Source organism: Antechinus flavipes, chromosome 3, assembly GCF_016432865.1.
Source record: "Antechinus flavipes isolate AdamAnt ecotype Samford, QLD, Australia chromosome 3, AdamAnt_v2, whole genome shotgun sequence".
Classification (NCBI taxonomy): Eukaryota; Metazoa; Chordata; class Mammalia; order Dasyuromorphia; family Dasyuridae; genus Antechinus; species Antechinus flavipes.
In genome coordinates, this window is record NC_067400.1 from 45759829 (window position 1) to 45780701 (window position 20873).

Consider the following 20873-nt stretch of genomic DNA (forward strand, 5'->3'; position numbering starts at 1 on the left):
ATCAAATGTAATGTCTACAGCAACAAGTCTACATCTCTGCAACCCATTCTCACTTTCAGAGAGAAACAGACACCCACTGACCGAAACAGGGCATGGTGGTAAGAAGTGAGGGGAGGGAAGGAGGGGTGGCTCTATAAGATTTTGTGGTGAATATATGTATATGTATATACGTACATTTCTATATACATACATATGTAGGAACCATGTAGAGGATTTTTTTTTCCTGTTTCAAATGCAAGTTTGAAAACATTCCATCCCAGATATATAAAGACTTCAGAAAGAAATGTCCCTTTGAGTTGTGCCCTTTCTCTAGAGAAATGCTTCAGGAAATAGCTAGGACAAAAATCGAATCCAAATGTCCTTGCCTTTAAAGGAGGGGTGGGGTGAGATGGAGATGGTAGGGGGAGGTGGGAGAGGGATAGGAAAAAAAATCTTTTAAAAAAAAAAGAGAGAGAGAGAGAGAGAGGAGAGAACCTCATCCTGGCCAGTCATTGTAAAAACCTAATGGCGAGGTTAACAAGAGGGTATTTTTAGCCAGCGCGTCAAAATATACAGGGTAAGAGTGAATGTGGGGGGAAAAAAGTTGTGGGTTGTAGAAGTTATCAAGTGGGATTTGCGGCGCTCTCTGCAGGAAACGAGAGCGGCTCCAGTTCAAAGCCACATGCACCAACGTGACATATAAGCCATTAAAATATCATCCTGACGGCTCATTTCTGCTCCATCATACATTCCCTAACTGCTTCCAGAAAGCCCGAAAAGAAGAAATGAAGGATGACCGCCTCGCTGGAACCACAAAAGACGTGGTTAGCGGGGTTCTTTTTCCCCATCGTCCACCTCGTAGTGATGTACAGAAATGAGGGATTCTCTTCAACAGGTGGAGTGGGGTAAGTGCATGCTACAGGGAAGCAGGCGGGAAGAAGGGGACTGACACCCAATCTCCCCCCACCCGGCTAAAACCAACTTTGTATCCTTAGGGTATGGCTTCGGCACACCCTTCCCAAAGGGGGAAAGGTACCGTGGCATTACCCCCTCCCCCCACTTTTTTTTTTCTTTGCATAACTAGGGATAAGGAATCGAACACACGTTGAGAAAAGAGAAAGGCAGATTGGTACTTCTTGAAATGGGCAACTTTCTGCTTTAATTCTCCCTCTCCTCCCCAGGGGGCGGAGGGGTAAAGGGATGGGAGGGAAAATTTGGTTCTTCTGGAAACTAAGAAATTTTTTCCACACCCTCCCCTCCCCACATGTTAAATTGATTTGGGGATCCAGCGTGAGGAAAGGGAAAGGAACCTGTTTGGGATGGGGATGAGGATGTGAGAGTTATTGGAAGGAGGGGGTGTTGGGGGTGGGGTGGAATCAGCCTTCCATTCTAAAAGATCTGGGATAAAGGGTGTGAGACCCCCAGAGGAAGCTACGAAGGATTTTTTTTTCCCTCTGTCCCCATCTCTGTTGGGATTTGGAGGAGATAAGGGTAAGGGCGAGGGGAAAGAGACTACAATTACTTAGTCCCAGGTCAAAGGCAATAAGCTTCGCCCGCCCAATTCGGATCCGGGTGCGGGGTATTCTCCGTTTTTATCCTGAACAAGAAAGCAGAGCTCCCCAGACTTCTGACTGGGGGAAACACAACACAAATCTTAGCTCATGGGTCAAGCTGGAGACTTCCTGGCTTCGGGGCCAAGTGTAGCTTTTACTCGTGCTGAAACAGGCTGTTAGGAACACTCTCGCCTTTCTTTTTTTGAGGGCCAAGTAATAGGCTCTTTCCTTCCCTTCCGGGAAGCCCTCGGCTGCCGCAGCTAACTTCCTCTGCCCTAGAGCGATTGTTGAGGTAGCCGAACAGGCGATGAGAACGAGACAAGTGAAGCTACTGAGAGAGCGAAGTAGTGGCTTTGTTAGGGAGTCTCCAAGTTGCCACGAGCTGAAAGGAAAGATTTTTAAAAGGGTGGATTCCTATCCTAGTGTCTTGGATGTTCCTCTGGACCCAATTGAATTGAAATCCGGGCCGAACAGAAGGGAAGGTTGGGGGATAATGTGTGTGTGTGTGTGTGTGTGTGTGTGTGTGTGTGTGTGTGTGTGTAAGGTCAGAGTAGTGTAAAAGTCAGTCACTAACAAACAAACGCCTTTTGAAGCTCAGAGCATTTAAGCCGTGCCCCTGGGCTGCATTAGTCCGTGGTCGGCGAGAAACTTGTCCCTTAGGAACTCTGGCTTCGCTTCCAGAACAGGGTCATTTCCCTCAACCTCTCTGCCCCCCAAGTGCTTACTAAAGAATCTCCCAGACCCTGAGACTTTTTGTAAGCCACAAACCTTGTTTTGCGTAGACTAGCGAAGGGTTAAGTCCCGGCCTTTGGAGGGGAAAAGGTTTGCGTTGTCCGGAGCTAGCCAGCACATCTCTGCTGGCTAGCGGCCGGCGCTTCCCTTCCAATTCCGGGGCCAGCCAGCGGTCTACTGGACAGAGCCCACCCGGGGAGGGATTGTGGAATGGGGGAGGGGATAGATATTCAGCCCCAGAGACTGGAGTAAACGAGAGGGGCATTTACAGGAAAGAAAGAGTAGCATTCTTTTTTTTTTCTTTTTCTTGTTTTTTTTTTTTAATACGCTCCCCACCATTATCACCACCACCTCCTAAACCCACATTTCTTGCAGAGAAAAGAGCGTGAAGGCAATTGTAGTTACATATTCTTCTCTGACTCCTATTTTTCTCCCCATTGTCCCTGGGAATACCTTGCGTTTAGGAGGAGGGAAGGAGGGGAGTATAGGAAAGGAAGAAAGTGTAAAGACACTAAAGCTAGAGACCTGTGCCCATTCTGTCCCAAGAAAGGCGATTCGTCTTGGAGAAATCTTAGATTTGAGGCATCGGCGGCGGGCCAGCCAGGGTTAGATTGGAGGAGATAGGCACTCATTTTCTTCAGTGATTGTTGCAAATGTAGTTAATCAATTTGGAGAAGCGTTGAAGGCGAAAACCTTTGAAGTGGCCGATTTTGGAAGTAGCCTAGAGTTTGACCTCTGACCTAGGTCCAACCACGTGCACACGGCACAGTTCAGTGATGGGGTATGTAAAAGTGTTTGTGGATCTTGCCTGACTAACTTGAGAAACGGCCCTAAAGTCAAGGGTTGCCTTACTTTTGGCTCCACTTTCCTCCATTCTCCATTCCTTTCCCATCTGATCATTCAGTCTGGATCAATGGCTTCATTTTCTTTACTTAAGGGTTGAAGGAGAAAAAAAATAAAACTCGTCAGGAAAATCATGTCCACTCTTTTTGCCACCCCAACTTTTGCAGGTGGCTTCAGGATCAGGATCAGATTTAGGATTGAATCAGTTGGCTTCTTTTTCTCCAAGTAGGGCGGAAACATAATGTCATCAAACAAGCATCTGGTGCTAACTACTGACCCTTCCGTTGGTCCCCCAAAGACTCACTTAATACCCCAGCATTTGGGTATAAGAGGCAGTGGGACAAGGGAGAAGCTAGGAAGGAAAGGCCTCAGGGGAAATAGCCACAAGTTTCTCTGCTTCTGAGAGCTTGGATTGGCTCACTGGTTTGAAGGGAAAATCTGTTTCTCAAAAGCAACTGAAAGTTTCTCCCAGATGCCTAGTCACTTGGCAGTAGCATGTGTCCTAATGTAGATGCTGTTAGAAAAGAGATTATTGTTGGAGAATCTTCAATAATTTCAAATAATATTTGCTTGGATTGTTGATGTGAGTGTCTAATGATAAAAGGTGGTATCTAAGCACTTTGTTCTGCACTGAAAGTCATCCTGGCCTCCTTTAACCTATACTGTATTTAGTATCTGCCTCTCAATAGATACGTGATATAAAATAAATTTTGCTCAATCCCTTTTAGGGTAAAGGTCTCGGCATAGCCTTCTTCTATACAAAATATATCTCAAAGTCTCTGTTTATTATTAGTATTACTAGGATTGTTATTTGTATTAATAATAACAAATAACTTTGGAAATTATGTTTCTTTTAGAAAAAAAAAGAAAAAAATGTTCTAAATCACTTCTAAGAAGATAAATCTGGCCTTCCTGCTTTTTCTCTGTCGTTCTCAAGATAGTCGATGCCAAAGGGAAAATGGAAGGCCTCAGAAGGATTGGAAATGGCCAAGAAGGGAGGCTGGGGATTCCCTGATTATAGGAAACTGGAGGGCCTTTGAGCCTGAATCTCCTTTAGCCTCAGGTTCAACAAGTTAAACCAGGGCTTGTTCTGCCTGCTGAAATGTCGGGGGCAGGCAAACTGCCTCCATTTAAAGGATTGTAGTGTTTGTCTAGAGGGAATCCAGAGTGATTCATTCAATTTGCATTAGGGAAGAGATCTGCAATTCTGGCTTTTGCCTTCTTTTTCTCCTTCTGGGAAGAGAAGGGTAGGGCTTGACTAGCTAGACTTCTCCATCGCTACTTTCCAGAACTCAGGGCCTAAGCATAGGTGATGAAGAGGAGCGTAGGGCAGTTCTCAACTGGGACAAATGGATCTAATGAATTTATATTAAACTTTATTTATCTTGTGTTTCTAACAGCCAAGTAGAAAGTGAGTTAACTGCCAGTGCCAAATAATTCCATGCTTCTAATCAGACAACTTGATTGGGGCAAACTTGTATTTTTAAACTGGGGTGGGCAATAAGAAGTCTGCGTCCATGAAAGTGTGGAAACACATACACACAAATGTACATGCATAGAATCCATAAGAACACCTTGTTAGATCACAGTGAGCCAAGCAAGTTTCTATTCAGCTTGAATATTTGCTCTGACTCTCTTTTCTCAGTCTCCTAACTACCTAGACCACGGTGTGTAGGCTGGCCTGGTCGAATTTTATGAAAACCATATAATTAACATAGTGTTTTTATTTTTGTTTTTTGTTTTTTAAAGTGGGAACTTCAAAGCATAATTTCAAATTCTAGAAGTTTCATTTGGGTAAACTACTAGAAAATGAGTGTAAAAACAGCTCAATGAGGAGTCATGGTGCAAATTTCTGAGCAGTTTGAATAATAATTTTCCTTTTTTGTTACTATTACCATCACCCCCGCGAGCATCCCACCACCCCTGCCGAAATCACGCACAGAAACTTCATTACGCTATAAAAGTGGGCAGTTCTGTTCAGTCTCCATCTTGGCCTTCATGCTTGGAAATGGCCAAGAAGGAAGCAGACGCCGTCCACCCTAAGTATCATCCTTCACTCCCACTTGTCTAGGCTTCTTCAGGAGTCTTCCAGACAAAGGCTGGGGGAAGACTTTCCCAGCACACTCACTCTTTTTTTTTTTTTTTTTTTTTTTTTTTTTTTACTGGTTACTTCCTCCCCTCCCCCCACCCCTTTCTCCCCAAACAGGGTCAAAGTCAGAAAATGAGATACAAGACTTCCTTGGTAATGAGGAAAAGATTACGACTTTACAGAAACGCCCTCAAAGAATCAAGTAAGTTTCTCCCCCCCCCCCCCAATTAAGTATCTCGTGAGTGTTCGATGAAGTTGCTTGCTTTTTTTATTTTATTTTTTAAAATTTTGGTTGGGGGATTTGTGTGTGGGAGGGGTAGGAACGCACGAACGATTGAGGTTTGTTCAATTTTTAGGCTAAATGAATTCATTTTTTGAGTTTTATATTTCATTTACTTGCATAAACACAAATCAGGGCCATCCCGCCCCACCAAAGCCCGGTAAATCCTGTTCAAAGATGACTCGTTCCGGAGCTCTAGAATTAATATTTGACGACTCTCTCGTTGGAACAACCACCCCTGACCTTCTGCGATGCCACTGTCACATTATTCTATGACATATTCATCTTGAATTCATTTACGGACGATTTGATTGGAATGAGGTTTGACATGTATTGGATCCTATTAAAGAAGAAGACTTTGATCTTGTTGATGGGGTAGACATGATATGTCTCATCTTTACTAGGGATACCAGCCTTCCACAATGTGGTGAAGACCAAGTTTCCACCATGCCTTGTCTAAGTAGTTAGTCACTGACATCTGCTCAGGCAGGAAAACCTTAATCCTGAAGACTTTAATTCGATATTCCATTAAAAAATAAGCTGCGATTGGGTTTTTGCTTCAAGGCACCGTAGTTTCTAAAATATGAAATACACCACCAGTTCCTTATGATTTCCACAGTTACTCTAATGTGCCTACAGAATATTCTTTCAGAACAAATGGACAATCCCTGGAGTGAGATGCTCACTGTCCTTTCCTTGTATTTAATGGTTTAAAGAGAAAAAGAAAACATTGTTTTGTATGTTTCTTTAGTTAAGGACAGTGGTGTTGAAGTTGAGTAAACTCCATTTCCTTTCTTGGACAATCTTGAAACGTATTTCTTATTCTCCTATAATATTCCCATGTAATTTTCATAAACAAGACATCTTAGTGAATGAAATTCTACTAGAACAGCTTTTCCTACTATATCTATTATTTTAATGATCATTAACAGACCAGTCTTTTGCAGAATAGAGAAAGAATACTTTGTCTTTTTTGTTCTTCATTTAGTCCTGAGGTTCCACAATGCTTTTGCCTACTTAGGAGTGCAAATTAATATTCTTTCATAGACTTTTGACCTCTGACCAAAAATCTTATATTTCCTTCTTAATTGGAGAAAAACTTAATTTTAAAGAGAAATGAGAAATCTTTATTTCAATAACCAGGAAGGAAATTGTACTTTGTATTCGATAACCTGTTCCATCATTAGCAGTTATTCTATGAATTTAGATCGATTTCTAATAAAGGAGGCAAATACATAGCTTGATTATACATAGCTTGATGCAGCCAGAAATGACTTGTGGTTTCTGGGGCTTGCTCCTGAGCCCTAACAAAATTAGAAGACATTTTAAAAATAGCAAAAATTCAAACATATAAATACTTGTTTTTTATTTCTACATGTAAATAATCTAAAATATAAATATTAGATTCATATAGGCAAACATGTTGTTTGCAATTTAGGTTCTTTCCAGCTCTGAATTCTATATTCCCAGAATGCTAAAAAGTTTCAGGTACACTGCATGTATAAATTCATTCATTTGGACAGTACAGTATAGGGGAGCAATTTTAAACTAAAGAAATCAGAAAAACTAAAAAGTCGCATCAGTGTATAGTGTATACACTTAACTCCATTTGAAACACTTCTCTGAGAGGTAGTACTGTTTGTCCTATCCAAGAGAGAGACAGACAAATAGACAGAGAGACCAGAGACACAAAGGGAGACTGACATATGCAGAGAGACATAGAGAATCAAAGACAAAGAGACAGAGAGGAGGGAGAATTTAGTATATAGTACTGACTTCCAAAGTCTTGCATTCCACAAGATTTCTGAGGATTTATTTATTTAAAAGAAACTCTATTTATCTGGGGTTTAAATTGGCCCAGTCTGTGTAAAAATTATGCATTCATTCAAACACCAATATACACCACTATAATGTAGACCCTCCAAAGGCCTCTCCAGAGCTAATTTCCTCAGATTCCTCTTGGAATCAAATAGGAAAATGTACTGTTCTATTTTGTAGACAAAGAGTTGTTTTTTGCTTAGTTGTGCTCATGTTTTTGCTACAACTATTTGGCTGTATTATTGGAAAGGGGAGATAAAGGCCATCTACCTACTTGCTTGTTACCGTAGAGTTAATTTTTACCCACTTTTCTTTTACCCTGACAGTCTCTGTAATAACTTACCAGAGGAAGTTACTTGAATATCCACTTCTGTTGCCCAGCTCCTAAGGTAGAATCTGAATTCATTCTGCATTCTATCCCTTATCTCTAGCTTCAGAGATTAGCAAAAGGCTTTTTACATTTAGTTAAGAGGTAATGCATCCACACTCTTGTCTAACTGCTTAGATACAATAGGACTCAAAATCACTTTTCAAAAGAGGTTTTTTTCCCCTCCCCGTCAATGTTTGAATAAATCTAAAGGGTCAAAAATATTGGGAATAGCAATATTTCTTCTATTTATATCTGACAGATTTCTGGTAACTATTTTCTGAGTTTTCCATGATGGATTCCAATTCATAATATGGAATTCCAACTTTTCTGCCAAGATCAGGAAAATTTGAAAAATCCACTGGATGGCTACTGGTCACCCAAGAAGAAACAGCCAAAGATGTATCCCAGTTTTATAGCATTCTAAGAAAGAATGTTTCGGGACATGAGCTATATTGAATCACTTTTTCTTCTTTTCAGTCATTTTTACTAGGACAAATAAGTGGACCTTTCTTGCTACTCACATTCTCAGGTGAGCAGATGTTCAAAATTTTCCAAGGGGTACAATTATAGTGCATGCACATTTAAACCTTGACAGAGAGAACCCCTTATATAGAGAGATGTTTCTGTTCATTGACTCTGCTGTTACAAAAGTCTCCCAGGGGTTCCCTCAAAACTAAACACAATTGCACATTGAATATATATATATATACATATATATGTAGATTTGAATACATCTTGCACATGTACATTGTATATATGCACAAATATGTATATTTACATATATACATATATATAATACATTCATATTGTATTGCACTGGTAGACATATTGAACAATTAAATGACTCATTAAACCAAAACTAAAATTGAAGATGCCCTTACTTTGTGACAAAACCACCAAACAATGTGTTTCACAGGTCTAGGATCCTAATTTCAAATACATTTTTAATTGCCCATTCATTTTGAACCCACCACCACCCCCTTTAAGGTAGGACTTTCACTAAACTAAGAAATATATTAAACTTAGTATTAAAAGGTTAGGAGAAAAATGTTTTATTTCAAGGGTATACTCTGTTTATTTGTGAGTAACAGTTTAATAATTTAATAGGAATTTAGAAATTCCTCACATTTTCATCCAGGAATACAACCTTAGAAATAAATCATTAAATATAAACCTATAAATGAAGAGAATTTTTAAACTACTTGCTGATCCCTGGAAACTTCATACAGAACCAAGGATGGATAGTTCATTTCTTTAGGAAATATTCTCCAACATCTTAGAATTGATCTGAAAAAACAAATTAAGCTCCTTCAGATTCATGTTTGTTGCTGATGAGGAAGTTGAAGAAAGTGATTGTGGGAGTGAAGGAGCAAAGGGGAGAACAGACCATAACATCTACTTTTAAAATTAATATGATAAGGCACTCATTATAAAGGCTTTGTTTAATGAGGAACTATAATGAAGAAGCACTTAGCTGTCCAATAGCTTTCCATATTTTAAAAACTCAACTGGGACAGCGATTGGTAGTAGAGATAGATTTGCTAAGCTCTTGGGGGCCCTGACAGTGGAATGTTTTGGGCTTGTTAAAACCAAGCGAAATTCTTCTAAGAGTTAATCCCTGTGCTGAATTGCATCGTGCAGAGAATGTCCTGAGAAAAAGTGAACAATAAGTTATTTGAAGGAAGTTAATAAGAATCTGCCTGCACGTTAGAAATGCATTCAATGATTTGGATATTTTTAAAAACAAAAATATTTTTTTGACTGAGCGGGAATCATACAATAATCGTCCTCGTTCAATTTGAGTACAGCTGACCATATATACATTTTTTTTTCCTATCTCTTCTCTCCTCCCCACCCTTTAAGAATGAAAATAGATATTTTATTTCAAATGGGAGAATGTCTCCCCCACCCCCACCTCCATTCACCAATCCCCTGTTGGAAGCTGAAGTGAACACTCCTGCACTTGGGACAGAACTGCTGTAAGCCATCCAGAGCCGAACTAGAACACACAGTCGGACAATCAGTCTCTGGACTCCGTTCCTAGTCTGCTGGTGCTTGTCCTAAAGCTAGTTAGCGGTGGATGCTGGTTTCCGTCTTTGCCCCTTTAAATCGGAAGGCATTGAAGACTGCACCATCCGGTAAAAGCAGACAAAGGAAATTACCTCATTGCTTGCTCAACACTCAGCTCCCTCTTAACCTAACGGGTTTCTCATCGGCTACTTTCACGCACCACTAGCTCTCCGCCACTTAACTGAATAGAATGGGAATCAGACAGCTAGGATCTCTTAGCTGAAGTCCCTGATCTCTAGCCGCAGAAGGAGCAAACTCGTGGTTCATCACCCTCTATCCGACCTCAAGCTCTGTGGTAGTCACATTTGGCAGTGGAATCTGGCGAAAGAAAGGAAAGAGAAGAAAGGAGAAAGACAGACAGAGAGAGAGAGAGAGAGAGAGAGAGAGAGAGAGAGAGAGAGAGAGAGAGAGACAGAGACAGAGACAGACAGAGAGAGACAGAGAGAGACAGAGAGAGACACAGAGAAAGACAGAGAGAGAGAAAGAGAGACAGAGAGAGACAGAGAGAGAGGGAAAGAAGGAAGGAAGGAAGGAAGGAAGGAAGGAAGGAAGGAAGGAAGGAAGGAAGGAAGGAAAGAAAGAAAGAAAGAAAGAAGGAAGGCTGTCCCAACAACCACAAGAATCGGGGGGAGAACATGGAGAAGTTAAGCACGTAGTCAACAAGTGTTTGTGAACAAACTTAACCAGCTCTCGCTTCCCAGGGGAATTCTGTCTCCGTAGCTGGGGAGCGCAGCTTGTCTCCGCTCTAGGAAGCCCCCTCCCTTCCCTCACTGCGGAGTTAGACTCTTTTAATGGATGGAGCCCGGATAGTTTCTGAAAACTAAAGTGGACATTATTTGGGGGAAAAGAAAGAAAGAAAGAAAGAAAGAAAGAAAGAAAGAAAGAAAGAAAGAAAGAAAGAAAGAAAGAAAGAAAGAAAGAAAGAAAGAAAGAAAGAAAGAAAGAAAGAAAGAAAGAAAGAAAGAAAGAAAGAAAGAAAGAAAGAAAGAAAGAAAGAAAGAAAGAAAGAAAGAAAGAAAGAAAGAAAGAAAGAAAGAAAGAAAGAACGCCTCTGGAGCTATTCAGGGGATTAGCAGGCAAAGAACCGATCTTGTAGCTCTCCAGAGAGTAAAGGTTCTAGGCTTCCAATATTTACTTACTGAAGAAGTTAGGGAGGAGCATCCAGGGAAAGAAAGATTGGGGTCAGGGTTTTCTTCTCTGGGGGCTTTTTTGTTGTTGTTTCTTTTGTTTTATGTGTATTGGGTTCTTTTTTTTTTTCTAGTGGGTTTGTTATTTTGAAAGAAGGAATGTAGGAAGAAGAACTGGAGCTAGAAAGCGGGCAGGGTTTAGGTGGCTGTTTTCAATCAGGCTTCAGGAAAAGCTTCTCTTGCCCCTACTTTGTGTCACAAAGATCTCTATGTATTGTCCTATCAACGAGTAGACACTAACCATCTCCAACTTGCCACAAACTCGGAAATACATGACCTTGGCCTCTGATCATTAAGGGGTGGGGGTGGCAAGCAGGAATACTGATTTTCCTGGTTTGTTTATCAGGCCTTCGGCCTGGGGAGTGAAAAAAGCAGATCATAGTGGGGGGGAGGAGGGACTGAGGAGGATGAGAAAGAGAAGACAAGGCATAGAAGCAAGAAAGACAGACAAATAGAAGGGGGAGGGACGGAAAGAGGGGAAAAGAGAGAGGGAAAGAGAGGAGGGGGGGGGAGAGCGAGAGAGACAGAGACAGAGACAGAGCCAGAGACAGAGACAGAGACAGAGACAGAGAGACAGAGAAGTTAAGCACAGGGATTTCCAAGGCAGAGGATGTGTCCAATCTACTCTCCAGCTACTGTCTGATTTCAGCTGGATTATGGCTGTCTCTAAATCCATCCCAGTTAACCTAGCCGAGAGAAGAATTGAGGAAGCCTCTAACAGCAGCCTGATTTTATGCAGGTCTCCCAGCTGTAGCTTCCACAGAGCTGTTTTAATTCCGTGGCCAACCTCTGCTTCTCCGTAGCCCAAGACTTCGACTTTGCCAGGAGACATTAAAATAGATATGAATCTGTCAAACATTTTTTTTAAAATGTTCTTAATGAAAATACCGGGCATGGTTCAAAATGTTAAAACAAACAAACAATACTACAAAACCAAAATTGTTTTGAGACGTGGAGGGCAGGGGAGGAGGGAGGAGGAGCGGAAAGGAGGGAGGGGGGCGAACGTAAGGAAAGAAAAGAATCGGTGCCCCAGTCAGGGCGCATGTGCAGTGTGTGTGTGTGTGTGTGTGTGTGTGTGTGTGTGTGTGTGTGTGCAGCTTGTGTGTGAGAGAGAATGTGTGTGCGCGCGTGCGTGTGTGTGTGTGTGTGTGTGTGTGTGTGTGTTTCCCTTCTAGCTTAAAGCCTTTCAGTCTCCAGCAGGACCTGTCATCAATGACGTCAATCATCCGGCGCCGGCCAATCAGAGGGTGGGGTAATTGTTTAGCTCTCTGGGCTGCAGCCGTGTCCATGAATCTCTATTCAGTATCTCCCAGCGTCCTGCTGCTGCCTCTCAAGCGTATGGGATTCCACGTAGGCATTAAAAAGAAAAAAAAAAAAAAAAAAGCCAAAACTTGAAAAAAAAAACTTTGCAAAAGTTTTTTTTTTTTTTCTTTTCCGCCTCCCCGCTGTCAGGTGACTGTAGCGTTAGAAGCCATGAGTGTGGAGGCTTTGGGGAGCCCAGTGATGGAACCAGCTGCACTCTCCAAACGGAACCCGGCGCTGAGATTAGTTGACTTGGCAGGGGCTCATCATCACCATCACCACCATCATCACCATCATCCCCCACAGAGCGTCACAGGCTTCCCGGGGTTCGCCGGTCACCCCCACTCAATGGCTCCCTCGCACCCTGGGGAGTACGCTGCTGAATCCCGCCTAGGGCCGAGTCCATTTCGAGCCGAACACATGGGGCACCATCATCCCTCGGCCCTCAAACTCAGCCCTGCCCATCATCCTCATCCCCACCACCGACACCAACATCATCATCATCACCACCACCACCACCACCATCCTTCTCTCCTCCTCCTCCTCCTCCTCCTCCTCCACCTTCTCATTCTATGGCAGGAGGCCACGCTGAGGTGGTCGGTAGTCCAACCGGAGCGTTTGGCCCAGTGCCTTCAACAGCTATCCCTTACCCTGTCTCCCACCCCGCTCAGGCGCTTACGGCAGGTAGGGACTTCTTAATACGCAGAGATCTGCCAGCCCCCATGATGCCAGGGCTAAGCGAGCAGCCCCCTGCTCCCAATTCTCACCACGGAATGTTTGTCTCAACAACAGGTAGCTATTCTGGACACCATGGCCACCACCACCCCGAAGCTGGGCACCACTCTATTTTCTCTGGACTCCATGAGCCGCCTCCCCAGGCCTCCCCAGGTGGCCATCTGAACGGACAGATAAGACTGGGGCTACCTGGAGACATGTACGCCAGGTCCGAGCATTTCACTCAAGTGCCCGCCTCCAGGACAGATCCTTTCGCTGCAGCTTCTCTGCATAACTACGGGGGCATGAACCTGAACGTGAACCTAGCTCCCCACCACGGCCCCGGAGCCTTCTTTCGCTACATGCGGCAACCCATCAAGCAGGAACTCATCTGTAAGTGGATCGAGGTGGAGCAAGCGCCCAAAAGACTTTGCAACAAAACTTTCAGCACCATGCACGAGTTGGTAACTCATGTCACGGTGGAGCACGTTGGCGGCCCGGAGCAGTCCAATCACATCTGCTTCTGGGAAGAGTGTCCGAGAGAGGGGAAACCTTTCAAAGCCAAATACAAACTTGTAAATCACATCCGAGTCCACACGGGGGAAAAGCCCTTCCCCTGTCCTTTCCCGGGGTGTGGGAAAGTGTTTGCTAGATCAGAAAATCTCAAAATACACAAAAGAACTCACACAGGTCAGTATTCATCGCTCTCTATATTGTTCAGCCACTATGATGCAAGCAAGTGGTGTATTTTGTGTGCCCTCAGTGTTTGGTTTCCTTAGCTTTCAACTCTTGTATTTTTGTTTTCCCATGTGCCAAAGTTCATAAAATATTAATTCCGTTTTTCTATTTTTAGATTCATTCAAGTTTTGGAGGCTGAGTGCGTTGCTACAATGTTTCCGTTATGGGGAGGGTCAGATTGGGGAATGAGTATGTGTGTGTCCCTGTATGAATTCTGTGTTCACATGATTTAAATATTTTAGGATGTATGAAGGGATTTTTAAAATCAAATCGGTGTGGCGAGCTCCCTAAGCTAAGAGTGAACAATGGGCCTCTAACTTTTTCCGGACGGTCTTAACTCCTGGGGCTGAACTCTTCCTGCCTTTTAATTGTTGATTCTTCCTAACCACTGCCTACTCTGGGGTTCAGCAATGAAAATGATGTTTGGGAGACTTTGCAGAATCGTGTATATGTGTATTTCGAAGTCCTCCCTTTTTAGACTTGCAGAGGCAACAGACCCCACGCATTTTGTGAATCCTCACCTCTAGCCAGAGCCTAGAAACAATTGGGCCTATCTGCTTGAAATGTCATTTACAGAACTGTTAAGTGAAATGGGGACATGTGTCAAACACATCTGTTAGTTCTAGTTAACAGAGAGAAAAGTCGCTGGATGGAAGATCCTGCAAAGCTTGAACTCCTCCGGCCAGAAGCATCTATAATTAATGAAATTGCAAGGAGAAAGTTTTCACACTTCCCGGAACAGCCTGTGAAGTTGTATTAATTAGTTTAGCAGCCGGTATTTGTAGTCTCTTTAGCTGTTAGGTTTTTTTTTTTTTTTTTTTTTCTGCTCAAGTACCAGTAACCTACCCTCCCCCATTTTTCAGGGGAGGGGGGATTAGAGGGAGGAAAGAGGAAGGAGGGGAAGAAGAGGAGGGAGAAGAGATAATGAAATCTATTCCAACATAGTTGTTCTCTCTCGCTTCCCTATCTATTTTCCTATTCACTTCTACTCCTGTATTTTATAGAATAACTTACGGTCTGGTTATCAGAAGTCTTTCTAGCTATAGAGATTGCTTACTTCTTCGAATAACGAGCCGAGTCTCTCTCCCCCTTTCCCCCCCTTTTCTTCTCACGGTAGGTCTCTGGCGTGGAACCTACTCGGAGTTATAGACCTGAAGAATACTACTTAGAATAGTTGTCCATTTCCACCTCCACCCCCTTTCCCCTATTCGGGCCCTACGGAGTGCCTTCTGGCCTGGTTCCCTTAATTGAAGGCAGCATCTCCTTGGGCTGACTATTTTACAGAGTCTCAACTCGGAGATTTTTTTTTTTTTTTTTTTAGGGTCTACACAGACCCTGGATCTACCACAACGACTCCAGTGTTATTTTGATTGAGGAGTTAAAAAGAAATACCCATGCTCCAAGTGGTAAGAATAACACCTCGGCGACCTTTTTGTCAACCCTAAGCAGGTAGAAAGAGTCATTAACAAGGCAACTCATCCTTAATGACAGCGTGTTCCTTAAGTAAACAAACTTTTACTGCTCTTTACCGGCCCACTGTTTGAAGTCTCTGAAGCAGAAAATGGTTAAATTCTTAGTGAAATTGACCTACAGCAAAGAAGCAAGTTCAGGGCGTCGCAGTGAGCGCAGGTTCAGGTTTGTTAACCACAATTTTCTAAGTATCCACTTTTCACTTTCAGCTTCCATTGTGATTAATTACCGCGCCGTGTAAAAATCCAACAGGGCCTTGACTGTTCCCGCGTTTCTATTAAACACCCTAAGTTGTCAAAAAACAAAATGTTTCTGAAATTGCAATAGAACTCGCTACAAATTATTCATGAAGACAGTTCTAGATTCAACAGGAAAATAATTGCCTTTTCAAATATTAATGACGTTTCATTTCCTCCAGTCCGGGGAAGTAGTGAAAAGCAGCGATTTCCTAGGTTCGGAGAATTTCTCTCTTACAATAAAGACTCTAACTTAAAAGCACTTTAACTCCGCCAACACTGAGGGGTTTGCTTTACCGTGTGGTGCTTAGAAAAAGAGGCAGCAGGAACAATAGAGTTCGAGGAGGGGAAGAGACCCTAGCCGTTCGCCGCGTTATGACTTTCGTTTTCTCAGGCACGAATCTTGCCTCCTGAAACTCAGGCCCTAACCTTCCCTTTTACCGGGGCTCTCCTCCCTCCCCCAGCTGGTGTAGCCAAACGTAAAAATCTCGAGGTGGAGCCCCGTAGTGCAGGAAAAATAAAATCGAGCGAATGGGATTTCTCCCAAAATACTTGTGCCCAGCTACAAGTGTGCTATAAAATGGCGGTTGCAGAGGGGCCGCCCCAGACTTCCTAACTTGGCCCGGCTGCTCGCAGCAGGAGGCGGGTCCCTCGAGCCTCAAAGGGGCCGGCCCCGCTCCGCTTCCCGGGACGGCCTGCTCGGCCCGGGATATTTGTGGAGACCCAGCAGAAGCGGGAGGAGCGCGAGCTCCATATCGGCGTGCAGCTGAGCTCTTCGAAAGCCAGACTCAGAGGATCCACGCCCTGCATTCCCTCCCGGCCGGCTAGAGCTGCTCCCCTAGACTACGCTCGGCGCTTACTCGCTTGCTCGGCTCTCGAGCCGCCTCGGAGCTAGTGAACCAGACAGAGAAGCTTCCCGGACAGCCGACCCAAGCCGAGGTCGGGACCGAGGCCGAAGTCAGGACTGCTAGGCTAGGACCCAGAAACCGGCTGTCGGGTGCCGAGGAGAAGAAGCCAGGGCCATTGAGGCCGAAGGCTTGGAGCTCCAGAGAGAGAGAACAAGCTTGAGCCCTGGATTCAGCTGGGCCTGTCTTCCTTACCTGCCACATAACTCCCGGGATTCAGATCTAGAGTTTACGGATCGTCTTTCCCAGGGGCCTCCTAACTTACTGCTTTTTTGTACTGCCCTAATATCCTTCCTTTATTTGTTGACATGGCTCCACGGCCGGAGGTCAAATCATTGTTTCTTTATGTGAAACTCTAATTAGGCAGTCATAGAAGATTTTTTTTTTTTAATTCTGGTGGGAGAAAATATAATCATTAGAATTCCCCAATCTGTTTTCTCAGTGAAGCTCTTTCTTCTTTTGCAGGACCTTGATTGAGTCATTTTTCTAATTTTTGTTTTTTAAGAAAAAGAAAGACAAAGTTTTTTTTTGTTTGTTTGTTTGTTTTTTTGGTTATCCATACGAATTGGACCAGTGGGGGAGAGGGAAAGAGAGATCATGTGGATAGTGATGACACTGATTTATTCTGCCATCCCCCCCCAAAAAAAAAGAGGGTTTGTTGTGTGATAAATGAAAAATGAAAGGCCCCATTAGGGGAAAAAATTCCCATTTACAAAGGAGATTGGGGAGGGGGGACTGTTTAGGGATAGTATTCTTCAAAGGGGATTAATTTTTATGTAAAGCAAGTGTATAGGCCTAGGTCAATCCTGAATTCACACAAATTGATGGATAGGCAGATAGGAAACACAGGTAGAGGATAGATTCATAACAGGATAATAGGTAGACAGACAGACAGATAGATAGATAGATAGACACCGATTTCTTCTTCCTGAGAGGTCTATCTTGTTGAGTGAGGCTTTGTTTACATCAGCACCAAATCTAGATCATTTCATGGGAACATATTTTTTTTTTCCCTTGAATTGGCTTTATGATGAGGTGGGAGTTAAGGGCATTAGGGATTGACCTTCATTGATAGTATACTGTGTCTATTCACAGTATGTGTGTATGTATATGTAGATCACTATATATACAGTAACTTCTGGCACCATATACTCAGCTATATTTTAGTTGCTTTAATCACATACCTTACTTGACTTGGCAGCATTGACTGTGAGACTAGATAGAATGTTTCTATATTTTCCAATTCCCTGACTGCAGACAAGGAAATGTCTATTTCGGGGGCAGGGTGGGATAAAGCAATACACAACTGATCTTTATTTGGCACATTATTTTGCCAAGAGGTTCCACAGGTCATATATGATCACCTTTCATTAGCTCCTGGACACATCATGAATTCCAAATGAAAAAAAAAAAAATCCCTTGCTAATTCTCCAGATTATAAAATTTCTGTTTGTGCTTCTATGAAGGTGGGCTCTGGTCTGATTGTGATAGTTTGGGGGCAACTTTGGCCCTAATCAAATTCCCTCCCCATCCATGGAGAAAATAATTCATTGCAAGACCTTCCTTCTAACTCTAACAACAGGCAGGGCTGGCCCCTTCACCTCTGCTTTGGAGTTACAGCACTTAAGATCTTGCCTTCAGCGGTTAGTGGAGACCAATCTGTCTTTTAAACACTCCATTGACAATAAAACCAAGTAGCACATGTTAATATCTTCGAGAGGCCGTTGTAACCCATATAATAAAATATTATTACATGCATTCCAGTATAGAGAGATAGAGGATTATTTAGGAAAGATTTGAAGAATGCTGCTAAATGTTTTCCCTCAGGGGGTAGAGGAGAGGGGGGGGGAAATGGATTTCATGTGAAAACAGCCTCAGAAGTGAATCATTGCCCACTGAGGAGCTCAGAATACCTTTCCCCGAAGACAGAATACACATTGTTTACACGCAGTGTGCAACTGCAGTTGGTCTTTAAATTATCTGACTGCTTTGTCATTTGCACAAAACCCACTTTAGAAAACAATTTGGGCTGGAGGAAGAAAGCGTTTGGGTCTGAGGACAACTTTAAATTGAGTAGATTCTGGCTTCACTGCCAATATTTTTTTACAGTGTAAATAAAGTGGGCTACCAGTAAAATGGATTTTGGAAATTTAAGGTGGGAGGGAGAGAGAGAGAGAGAGAGAGAGAGAGAGAGAGAGAGAGAGAGAGAGAGAGAGAGAGAGAGAGAGAGATCCACTGGGGTTTTAGATGATGGAAATTAAACTAAGATGGAGTCACCTTCTCTCTCTATCCCCTTCTCCCAAGCTCCCAATTCTCAAACCTTGGTGGGGGGGAGGGGATCTCTATTTATCAAAGGATGTGAGCTGGTTCTATTGGGGGAGGGGAAAAGGGGGGGGGAATTGGAAGTCCTGGGGCCATGTGGAAGGGTTTTTCTTTTCTTCTTTCTCTTTTCCCCCCTTTTTTGGGGGGATCTTTTGTTTTTTGTTTTGTAGAGAGACAAGAGACAGAGAGGGAGGTAGGCTCCTAACCCACCCCCTAACTAATGTATGTAATCGTTAATTGCATTCTTTCAGGAGAAAAACCATTCAAATGTGAATTTGAAGGCTGTGACAGACGATTCGCGAATAGCAGCGACAGGAAGAAACACTCTCACGTGCACACCAGCGACAAGCCCTACAACTGCAAAGTGAGAGGCTGTGATAAATCCTACACGCACCCCAGCTCCTTGAGGAAACATATGAAAGTGCATTGCAAGTCTCCTCCTCCGAGCTCGGGTTACGAATCTTCCACCCCTTCCCTGGTGTCGCCCTCCTCGGACTCCGGGCGGGACCCCCCCGGCTCGGCTGCAGCCCCCGCGGAGCCGGGCGCCTCGTCGCGGGCGGCGAACCTGAGCGAATGGTACGTGTGTCAGAGCTCCGGGCCCAACGCGCTCCCGGCTCCTCCCAGTCCGGCTCGGTCACCTGACTCGGGAGAGGCGGCAGCGGCTGCGGCGGCAGAGGCGGCGGCAGAGGCGGCGGAGGCGGCGGCGGCAGCGGCGGCGGGAACAGCGGCCACGGCGGCGGCGGCGGCGGCCACAGCAGCGGGGGCAGCGGCGGCTGCTGCTCACACGAACTGCGATGCTAGGCCCTGTTACTAAAAAGGGAGAGGGAGTGATAAAAAAGGAAGGAAGGAGGGAAGGAAGGAAGGAAGGAAGGAAGGAAGGAAGGAAGGAAGGAAGGAAGGAAGGAAGGAAGGAAGGAAGGAAGGAAGGAAGGAAGGAAGGAAGGAAGGAAGGAAGGAAGGAAGGAAGGAAGGAAGGAAGGAAGGAAGGAAGGAAGGAAGGAAGGAAGGAAGGAAGGGAGGGGGGGGGGGAGGGAGGGAGAGCAACCCACCAATAATTAGCTGCAGGACTATAGGTCCCCAATGCAGTTATGCCATCCCCATCGATCTTAAAATACAGAGAGATCTTTGCAGATCTACCTCTACTTATATTTTTATCTACTCACATACACTTACCCCCTTTACTCACTGTACACAAACACAGTACATAAACACACTCCTGTACCCCAGGGTGATGCAGACTATAGAGGAAAACTCATGAAAAGGGAACCCCAGATTCTGGGAGCTATTCCTAAAAGGACCAAGAAGGAAAAAAGGAAGGAAAGAAAGAAAAAAGAAGAATCACGATAATAATAATGAGAGGATTGATGGGGAAACCCTGGTACTTGGAAGAAGCCGAAAGCCTGGTAAAATAAATGGCCGAGGCTCTGTCATTAGGCTGGGAACTATATGTTTTCCTAGGGGGAGGGAGGTCAATGGGCCTGCAGACGATTCCTAAGGGGTTGGCCTGCTCTCTTTCTCCCTCCCCCAAGCCCGCCCCTCTATTGCCCTGCCCTCTCTTCCCCTTTCCTTCCCTTCCCCGCCTCCCCAGCACAGTTCCCTCTCCCACTGGTTGGGTTGGCCCTTCTGGTGCCAAACTGTTTTTCATCGATTTCTGATTTCTTCGTCCATGATTGTATCAATGAACCAAAGTGTTTAGATTTTTTAGTGTCTCGGGATTTCTGGACAGCTTGCGAGGGGCAGCCTGCTCGCTCTCACCATTTCTGCCTGATTTCTTTCCCCGATTCCCCCTCCAAACAAAATCCCCCCTTCCTGAAATATCCCACATCCTTCAAGAATTGAAGGTGATTTTTTTAAATGAAGCCCCACCTCCAGCACATTTCCTAGGAGGATGTATGTATGACATATGTACACAACTACAGGAAAAGAGTGTACAGAATATATACATGAGTGTGTATGTGCGAATGCACTATACATGTGCATATGCATGTATACATACAGACATGTAGTAGGTCAACGAATAAAACTGTTTAAAGAGAGGAGGGAGTAAAGTAGTGGCCTAGTGATTAGCTTGTCCTTTCCTTTTATGTTCCCAAGTCTTTTAAGATGCTGAATCCCATCTTCCCTTGCCTCCACTCCAGCCCCCCTCGAAGCCATTGTCATTCATTCCTGTTGAATCTTGTGGGTGCTTGTGATTTCTCGGGGTTTGTGGGAAGGCTGTTCGTGGTGACGTCATTGTTCTCAGGCCACTTAGGCGAAATTACTTGT

The 20873-nt window shown here is 44.0% G+C and overlaps 2 protein-coding genes across 2 annotated transcripts; both read left to right on the plus strand.

Moving 5' to 3' along the window:
* Positions 1-443: 443 nt before the first annotated feature.
* On the plus strand, positions 444-19553 carry ZIC4 (Zic family member 4). The gene is made up of 4 exons (XM_051983315.1): positions 444-884; positions 5314-5398; positions 13016-13627; positions 18860-19553. The coding sequence occupies exons 2-4, from the start codon at positions 5329-5331 to the stop codon at positions 19420-19422; spliced, it is 1245 nt and encodes a 414-aa protein (XP_051839275.1). The 5' UTR covers positions 444-884; positions 5314-5328; the 3' UTR covers positions 19423-19553.
* On the plus strand, positions 12117-13008 carry LOC127552972 (zinc finger protein ZIC 4-like). The gene has a single exon (XM_051983316.1). The coding sequence runs from the start codon at positions 12395-12397 to the stop codon at positions 12920-12922; it is 528 nt and encodes a 175-aa protein (XP_051839276.1). The 5' UTR covers positions 12117-12394; the 3' UTR covers positions 12923-13008.
* Positions 19554-20873: the final 1320 nt, after the last annotated feature.

Bases quoted from the DNA above. Each gene is read 5' to 3' on its own strand.
- LOC127552972 (XM_051983316.1), top strand. From the start codon at position 12,395: ATGAGTGTGGAGGCTTTGGGGAGCCCAGTGATGGAACCAGCTGCACTC.
- ZIC4 (XM_051983315.1), top strand. From the start codon at position 5,329: ATGAGATACAAGACTTCCTTGGTAATGAGGAAAAGATTACGACTTTAC. The intron at 5,399-13,015 runs GTAAGTTTCTCC...TCTCAACAACAG, and splicing joins AAACGCCCTCAAAGAATCAA to GTAGCTATTCTGGACACCAT. The intron at 13,628-18,859 runs GTCAGTATTCAT...GCATTCTTTCAG, and splicing joins ACACAAAAGAACTCACACAG to GAGAAAAACCATTCAAATGT.